Source organism: Sinocyclocheilus rhinocerous, unplaced genomic scaffold (assembly GCF_001515625.1).
Source record: "Sinocyclocheilus rhinocerous isolate Xijiao unplaced genomic scaffold, SAMN03320098_v1.1 scaffold247, whole genome shotgun sequence".
NCBI lineage: Eukaryota > Metazoa > Chordata > Actinopteri > Cypriniformes > Cyprinidae > Sinocyclocheilus > Sinocyclocheilus rhinocerous.
In genome coordinates this window covers 942,405-952,070 of record NW_015662919.1, presented here as the reverse complement: position 1 = coordinate 952,070, position 9,666 = coordinate 942,405, and the positions used below count along the sequence as shown (strand labels likewise).

Sequence of the window (9,666 nt, the reverse complement as noted above, 5' to 3'; positions counted from 1 at the left end):
AAAAAAAAAAATAAAAAAATGTTAAAAAAAAAAAAAAAAAAATTTAAAAAAAAAATACAATTACCAAAACTTAAAAACGAAAAAACCTCTAAAAACTCCCCAAAATGACAAAAACATAAAAATTTACCAAAGCCTTAACTTAAATTAAAATTAAACCACACAATTTAAAATTATATACTAATTCAAAATATTAATAAAAACTATAGACGTTTAAAAAAAACAAATAAACAAAATTACAAAAACACAAAAATGACCAAGCTTTAACTTAATTTGAATGAAAAAGTAAAAAAAAACTAATTCAAAACTTTAATAAAAATATATAGACATTAAAAAACTACAAACTAATAAAAATGACAAAAACACACAAATTTACCAAAACCTTCAGATTAAAATGAAAATGCAAAATATAAAAATAAAAACTATTATTATATAATCAATATATTAATAAAAACTATAATATTATATAAATGAAACTAAAATAACACTGCTTTACATCCCCACTAATTTCCTGGCAAACTAAAGAAGGAAACAGCACACAGCGAGTCTCGTCAATAAGAAATGAAAGGTCTGTCACTTCAGGAGTGGCGAGCACAAAAAGAGATGCATTAGAGTTTATTTTGAATAATGGTGATGGTGAACGCACCACTCCCTCCCGCGGAGGAGGGCCGGGCGGTGAATCTTTTGTTTCCTTTTTTACCCAAATACTCGACAAAAGAGCTAATTCTTCTATCTCTGGGTCCCTGGAGGGGACGGGGGGTTGTGGACGATCCAGAGCCGTATCACACTCGCCCTCCTCTCTCGCCAGTGAGCAGCAGTGGGCGGATCTGCATCCGTCCCCGAGATTGGTTTGCAGCGGTCGACCTGAAGGACGCGTACTTCATGTGTCGACCCTTCCGCACCACAGACCATTGCTGTGGTTTGCGTCCGAAGGACGAGCATATCAGTACGAGGTCCTGCCCTCTGGGCTGTCCCTGTTGCCCCGTGTCTTCACGTAAGTTGCGGAGGTACCCCTTGTTCCCCTGAGAGAACAGAGCATTCGCATTCTCAACTACCTCGACAAAAGAGTCTCAGGATCAGTTGTGCGAACACAGGGATCTGGTACTTTCACACCTCAGCCTGTTTGGCCTTCGGGTCAACTGGGAAAAGAGCAAACTCTCCCCGACGCAGAGGATCTCTTTTCTCGGTATGGAGTTGGACTCGGTCGAGCAGACAGCACGCCTCACGCAGGAACGTGCTCAGTCGGTGTTGAACTGCTTGAATACATTCAAAAGCAGGATGGCGGTCCCACTGAAACAGTTTCAGAGGCTCCTGGGGCATATGGCAGCTACGGCGGCAGTCATGCCGCTGGGGCTGCTCCATATAAGACCGCTGCAGCACTGGCTTCATGGCCGAGTCCCGAGGTGGGCGTGGCAAAGCGGCACTTTCCGGGTCTAAGTTACTCCGGCCTGCCGCCAAACCTTCACCCCGTGGTTAAGGAATGTTCATATGTGTATTTGCTTCCGAAACCTCCTTCGGGAAGGTTGGAGCTTCCGTAACGTCCCTGTTCCAAGTAGAACGGGTACGTTTTCCCAGTGTTATCCAGTCTTACTTATTGGGTAGTGCCATAGCAGCAGTAGCTGGTCCTCTTGTGCAAGCCCTGGCCTACGCCAAAAAGTAGGGGCGCAGGTGGCTTCCACAGGACACTGGAAGGGGCAGTAGCTGTGGCCCTTTGGTAGGATCCCAATTTCGTCGGTCATCCGACGTGACGTCGGGAGTGACCGACTGAAAGGGAACGTCTCGGTTACGTATGTAACCCTCGTTCCCTGAAGGAGGGAACGGAGACGTCACGTCCCGTCGCCACAGCTCCTGTACCACCGCTGAGCGGCCGGGTCACCGGCTCGGCTCCTCAGCGAAAACCTGAATATGCGCTGCATCTGCTGCCTACTTATACTCACGCTGTGATCAGCAGCAGCTGGATGCAATAATCGCATGCCAATGTGCATTGGCTCGTTTAGTTTACACTCGAAGTAGATTGGTCTCTCTAAGCGAGATCCCAATTCGTCTGTCATCCGACGTGACGTCTCCGTTCCCTCCTTCAGGGAACGAGGGTTACCATACGTAACCGAGACGTTCTTCTGCACCCTAAAAAGAGCATTTTCTACACTCTCTCTTAGGCCATTGTTGCCAGCTAGTGCAACAGGCTTTAAAAGGGACATCGGATGCCCATTTTCATCTTCAGGGTCTTCATGAAATGTCTGCAACATACTTTGGTTAAAATTCCTTAATGGTCGTGTAAAACAACACCCTCTTTACCTGAGCAATAAACCAGTGGCCTGAACAATATGATGTCACACTGCTCAGAAAATCAAAACGGCTTGATAATTGAGACTGTTTAGGTTTTTGGGGGATAAAAAAAAAAAGGAGTGAATGGATTTTTATCATTGTAGGCATGTAAAAGTAAATTTTCCATCCGATGTCCCCTTTAACAACATTAAGACTTTTCCATACATAAATAGTCTTATACAGGGTGACCATATGTCCTCATTTTGATTTCTAAATTGCCTGAAATGTCTGGGTTTTGGCTTTGTTTTTCTATTAACGTTCTCTCTACAGTCCTCATACACCCTGGACCACAAAACCAGTCTTAAGTGTCAATTTTTCAAAATTGAGATTTATACATCATCTGAAAGCTGAATAAATAAGCTTTCCATTGATGTGTGGTTTGTTAGGATAGGACAATATTTGGCCGAGATACAACTATTTGAAAATCTAGAATCTGAGGGTGCAAAAAAATCTAAATATTGAGAAAATCATCTTTAAAGTTGTCCAAATGAAGTTCTTAGCAATGCATATTACTAATCAAAAATTAAGTTTTGATATATTTACAGTAGGAAATTTACAAAATATCTTCATGGAACATGATCTGTACTTAATGTCCTAATGATTTTTGGCATAAAAGAAAAATCTATAATTTTGACCCATACAATGTATTTTTGGCTATTGCTACAAATATACCCCAGCGACTTAACACTGCTTTTGTGCTCCAGGCTCACATGTGTGTGTATTTGCATTGCTTCGAACATAGATCCCGCCTTCTCGCACGCCACGATTGGACGATTATCTACATTGTTTGCATGCTATTGGTCAAACTACTTAGACAAGACATCAGTCTCACTTTTCGGATTCAAATTAGATCAATCTATGATGTTTTCATGTACCTGACTTAAAACATAAAAATAAAAAAAATTAGATAACTAACTTGTGTGCAATTTACACAAGCAGCCAGCTCATGTTAGTATGGAAGCTTATTTCTGCCATATTCAGAAGGTAATTGCAACTTTTTTTTCTCACAATTCAGACTTTTTCCCTCCAAATTCTGAGTTTATCTCTCACAATAATTTTTTCCTCGAAAATCTGAGTGTATATCTTATCTTGACTTTTTTCTCAGAAATGCGATTTTACATCTTTTATATTCAATAATATGAATTATCCTGCAAGAGGCTTCATTTTTAACATTAATGAAAATCATTCTATCTAGACGCATCATTTTTTAAATTTAAAATCGGTATAAATTAATTCAGTGTAAGAATACTGTCATAATAGACCAATACTTACTGTATAAATAAAAATGTATTTGTTTGTTTGTTTTTGTTTTATATTAATCAATATTCCTTCAATAGTTTTAATTTTCTTCATGCAAAATATAATTTCATCTTTTTTACATGAATGAAAACCATCCTATGCAGACACACCTTTTTTTTGTTTAAAGGGGTCATATGATGCTATTTTAAAGAGCATTATTTTGTGTATTTGGTGTAACAGAATATGTTGACATGCTTTAATGTTCAAAAAACACATTATTTTTCAAATACTGTACATTATTATGTGGGGGCGTGTTCGAACGAGCCGTTTTAGGTAGGTGTGGCTGACTCTTAACTTTTATAAAGAATATCTCTTTGGATTTGAGACTTTAGTCTTTGCAACTTTACAGATCTTCTTTATGCACCAAGAGCTTGTAACACTCCAAAGAGAAAGGAAAAATTGAAATCGCATCATATGACCCCTTTAAAATAAGCATGAATTTAATTGTACAAATACTGCCATAAATGTATACTTCAGAATCTATTTATTTAATTTTATATTCAATAACGTTAATTATCATACAATAGGCCTCATTTTCTTCGTGCAAAATATCATTTCTTCTTTTTCATGAATTACAACCATTCTATGCAGACACAATTTTTTAAAATAAGCATGAATTAAATTAATTGTACAAATACTGTCATAATGCATACTTCAGAATCTATTCATTTATTTAATTTTATATTCACAAATATGAATTATCATACAATAGGCTTCATTTTCTTCATGCAAATTATAATTTCTTCTTTTTTTCCTTTTGTCTCTGAGGTGCAATATGATCTAGACATGCTGTTGACATGTTTTGTGAAATTCACCTGGTGTTTAATGCTAACAAACTGAAAGGATGTCGAAATGTCTGGCTCACGTCACTGGTGTAAATTAACTGGTCTGGTATCATCTGACCTGTTGGCGATGATAACCAGATGCACATTAAAATCTTCTCCGCTTGGCTCTGGCGTCCCGTGAGGATATGCAGGATGGAGATTGCAGGAGATGGTCTGTCATTTATTCGGTTCCCTACACGTCCAACAACAGGAGGAGACGGCGGCTGACAGCCAACGGGAATCAGGCCAGCCGTTAGAGGGATTACACTCGTCTGCTTAATTTGACACACACACATTTTGCTCAACAAAGAGTTTGGCTGGTCTGCGTCTTTGTGTCGGGATGAGAGAGATTGTGAGCTAATGATAGCCTGAGCGTTGATGCTAAATATGCAAAGCGGGCGAATATGATACAGAACACAAAAGATCTTTGACATGAACGGGCTGCTCCTGCTATAGGCTCTTATTAGCCTGTCTTCCCACTCGCATAATAACATGCTGACACATGTATTTGCCACATAACTGCCATCAGATCACTGTTTTGGGCATAAGGAAAAGGGTTTGCGTGTGTCACTTGTCACGTGGGGGTTTTAGTTTGCTGTTGGGTTTGTGCTTGCATAATTAAGAATGTATTTACTCATATTAAATGGTATTTTTAAAATGAGTCTTGCCCCGGCTTGTGCAGAAACAAAGAGCTGTTATCATGATCTCACCCTCAGAAAACAATTACTAAACAGAGCGGAAAAAGCTCAAACTTCAGGGACCAAACCGTGATTCGTAAGAAATGCTAACTTGCAGTGAAGATTTGTTTTTGACTTGGCACCACTGTTTACTGGCGATTGATAGTTCCATTAGGATTTATATATTTGCACACATTTTTTCAACTTGCTATGGTGGTGCCATGTTATTTTCAGACAATACCATGGATTTACCATCACTGTACCACATCCAGAGATGATCAGTGTGTGTTAATCGATGTCTCTAACATACGGAAACTTATTTCTGCCACTGAATAAAAATATAAATATATTCTTTTTTTTTTTTAAATACACTTTTTTTAATTAAAAAATTTATAAAAGTATACTTTTTATCTCACAATTCTGACCTTTTTCAGACTTTTCTTCTTAGAATTTTGTGTTGTATTTATGTGATATTTGCATTATTTGTAATTGAGTTTTTGCCATGAAAATAGCCCCAGATGCTGACATGGCATTAAATAAAATTATACTACTACTGCAGTCAGGTGTCTAGAATTCTGGAAAAAATAAATTGAATTTCAAGACGTAAACTCGCATTTCTGAGAGAGAAAGTCAGAATTGCAAGATATAAACTCCCAGAAAAATATAAATAAATAAATTCTGAAGTATTCATACATTATAGCAATATTTATACAGTGAATTGAATTCGCTGATTTAAAAATAAATAAATAATTAAATAATAAATCATGTATCTGGATAGGATGATTTTCATTAATGTGATAAAAGTTTAAAAAAAAAAAATCCTTCTGCAGAATAATTAACATTATTGAAATCAAAAAGCTAAATGAACAAATAAATTCTGAAGTATTCATACATTATAATAATATTTGTACACTGAATTTAATTCATGCTGATTTTAAATAAAGTGTGTGTCTGGATAGGATGATTTTAATTAATGTATTACAGTAAATTGCTCCGAAAAAAGTTTTTTTTAATATATATTATATTATATTGTATTATATTTCTTCATTCTCTTTATGCACATATTAAAATATTATGCATATATTACAAACATATTTTTAATATAATATATTAATATATAATTCAACATAATCAATAATAATAGAGCTGCTGCATATTATACTTATACAATAAGGATTCACTATCAAGGGACAATTTATAGTGTTATTTGCCTGAAAGCACGATTCAGAGAGACACTGACAGCAAACGTGAGGAACAGAGATGTCCTCTCTATATAAATCAATACTGAAACCTAGAAAACTAGAGAAAGCATCTACATTTCCAGCTGAGACGTCTCTGGATCTCCATGAAGAAATGGCTCCCCCCTGTGTCAGCAGAAATAAAGTGGTCTTAATTAATGCCGGACGTCTGTGTTGCGGGTTACTCACCATACTGGGCTTCTCTCTCCTGCAGCTCCAGTTTGATCTGGTTGTGTTGCTCCTTCATGCGGCTCAGATCCCGTCCACTTCCTGCGCCCAGTGCCTGCAGCTTCCTCTTCAGCCCCTCCAGACGCTGCTGCCTACTTATACTCACGCTGTGATCAGCGGCAGCTGGATGCAATAATCGCATGCCAATGTGCATTGGCTCGTTTAGTTTACACTCGAAGTAGATTGGTCCCTCTAAGCGAGATCCCAATTCGTCGGTCATCCGACGTGACGTCTCCGTTCCCTCCTTCAGGGATCGAGGGTTACATACGTAACCGAGACGTTCTTTTGAACTTTCTGTTCATCAGAGAATCCTGGAAAATAAAATGTATCACGGTTTCCACAAAAACATTAAGCAGCACAAGCACAGAATAAAAAAATAAAAAGGTAACTTACTTTTTATCTCATCATTCTAACTTTTTTGAGGTAATATGCCACAATTCTGAATTTTTCCTCGCAATTCTGAATTTTTTTCTAAGAATTGTGACATATAAACTCGCAAGTGTGAGAAAAAAAGTCATGCTTGTTTCCGCCACAGAATAAAATAATAAAACAGATAACTACAACTTTTTAAGAGAACTTTAAATGAAATAATAAACTAAACTAACATAAAAAATCTTAAATACATTAGTGCCAGATAAACTTTTTGTTAAGAGAACCTAAAATAAAATAAATAAAGTAGAATAAAAAAAAGTTTTTGTTTTTTTCAGAATTCCGAGTTTATATCTCACAAGTCAGAATAGTGAAATAAAAACTTTTTTTTAAAATTCCATTGCAGAAATAAGCCACCATAGTTTTCAACATTGATAATAATCAGAAATGTGTCTTGAGCAGCAAATCAGCATATTAGAATGATTTCTGAAGATCATGTGACACTGAAGACTGGAGTAATGATGCTGAAAATACAGCTTTACATCACAGGAATAAATTACATTTGAACAGATATTTAAATAAAATACAGCTATTTTGATTTGTAATAATATTTCACAATTTTACTAAATTTTTGATCAAATAAATGCAGCCTTGGTGAGCAGAAGAGACTTCTTTTAAAAATATTAAGCATTCTTACTGAACGCTAGTGTGTGTAGGCAGTACTTAAGCATCCCAGTGGAGGAAGGCTGTACTCTTTGAGCCTGTCAGTCTGTATTGGCTAGTGCTGTCGAGCACAAAGTGACCGTGACATTTGAAACAGCCGCAGGAGGCGACGGGTTCAGATGAGCACAGAAAGAGCGCAGAGGTACCTGAGATGGCCACGAGCTTCGCCTCATGAAGGGCCAGCAGCTGCGCTTCACTCTCGCTGACCTTCCGGCGCAGACTAGAGCCCAGTCTCTGACCCATCACCACCTGAACCACGAGAAACAGAGATTATAAACCTGGAGGAACAGAGCAGTCACTCAACTTACTGAGGTTAAAGTGAGTTAAAATAAACTTAAATGTGACACATTTTTCATTTCCTCCATCATTAGGTCATCACATTTCACATCATCTCTCATCTTCAGATTGAGACATGAATACTGAATGCTAATGCACGACAGCTGTTAATATTTAGATGTTTATTCATGTAGAAAACTAAATCTTAAAAAGACTAAGGGTACGTAAAGGTTACATAGAGGTTTTAGGCTCTTAAATAACATGAAAATAATATCGAAAATAAAATATAAATTTATTATAGCTCAAATAAAATAAAAATCTTTTTTAAAGAGAATAACTTATATAAAATAAAATAAAAAACACGTAAATACATATTACATTTGTGCCACAAACGTTTTTTGTTAAGAGAATATTGTAAATAAAATAAAATAAAAATCTTAAATACAACATACATTTGTGCCACATAAACATTTTTAAGATAATATCTTACAGAAAGGGAAAAAAAGGAAAGAAAACAAAAATAAATACAACACATTTGTGCCGCAAACTTTTTAAAGAGAATATCTTACATAAAATAACACAGTAACAGAAAAATCTTAAATACAAGATAAATTTGTGCCACATAAACTTTTTGTTAAGAGAACCTTTAAAATAAAATAAAATAAAATTCTTAAATACAACATACATTTGTTCCACATAAATGTTTTTAAGACAATATCTTACATAAAATAAAATAAAAAACTTTTTTTGCCACAAACTTTTTTTAAAGAAAATCTTAAAAATAAAATAAAATAAAATAAAAATCTTAAATACAATGTACATTTGTGCCACAGAGACTTTTTCGTTAAGAGAATATCAAAAAATAAATAAAATAAAAATCTTAAATACGACATTTGTGCCGTATTTTGTGCCATACGACAAACTTTTTTAAAGAAAATCTTAAAAATAAAATAAAATAGATTTTCTTTTTAAGAAAATCTTAATAAAATAAAATAAAATAATTATTTTTTTTAATAAAATAAAATAAAATAAAATACTGAGCACTGAGCATTCAGGAAGCCAGTAATGATGGGCCAGATGCCACAGCAGACAACACTGGCCCTCCCGATGTGAAGGCGGTTGTGCGCTGCAGCCGGCTCTGCCATCAGATAATGGTGCATCAGAGGGCAAAGTCATACTGTGCCATTTTTCAGGCAGCTCATCTCCTCTCAGCTCCACCCGCGGTGAAAACACACAGCGATCCCGGACACCAGTTCACACACACACACACACACACACACAAATGACTGTGTGTCCAGTTTCCCATGCTGCTCACAGGAGGAAAGCAGCTCAATGACTGTCGTGGGAGGGCGACACATGCTGACTAACTCACACACACCACAATGCACTGCAACAGGAACTGGAGACTCACGTCCAGAGTATATTTGGCTTAAAAGCACGAGTGATTTATAATGAATGCTGACTGAAGGTGTTTTAGATTATATGGTGGTCGGTGGTTTAGTCATTCTGAATGGATCTGTACATATACAGTCAGGTCAAGGCAGCAGGTTTAGTGGTCTTTTGGCATCTCCCTGTGATCCTGTTTGGTATCCCAGCTTGACTTGTGCTAATTTTTATTAAAAGTGCTCTAAACAATTCTTTTTTTATTTCTCTCTTTCTTGTGGCACTATATAAATACATTGGGAATTCTGAAAATTTTTTTTTTTTTTT

General features: G+C 36.3%; 1 protein-coding gene across 1 annotated transcript in view; it reads right to left on the bottom strand.

The window, feature by feature from the left end:
• Positions 1-9,666, bottom strand: part of disc1 (DISC1 scaffold protein) — a 72,140-nt gene that overhangs the window by 32,108 nt on the left and 30,366 nt on the right. Inside the window, exons 8-10 of the mRNA XM_016538457.1 lie at positions 7,792-7,929; positions 6,978-6,997; positions 6,550-6,689 (exon numbers count right to left, since the gene is read on the bottom strand). Of these exons, the coding sequence (XP_016393943.1) occupies positions 6,550-6,689; positions 6,978-6,997; positions 7,792-7,929 (298 nt within the window). The remainder of the gene's footprint in view (positions 1-6,549; positions 6,690-6,977; positions 6,998-7,791; positions 7,930-9,666) is intronic.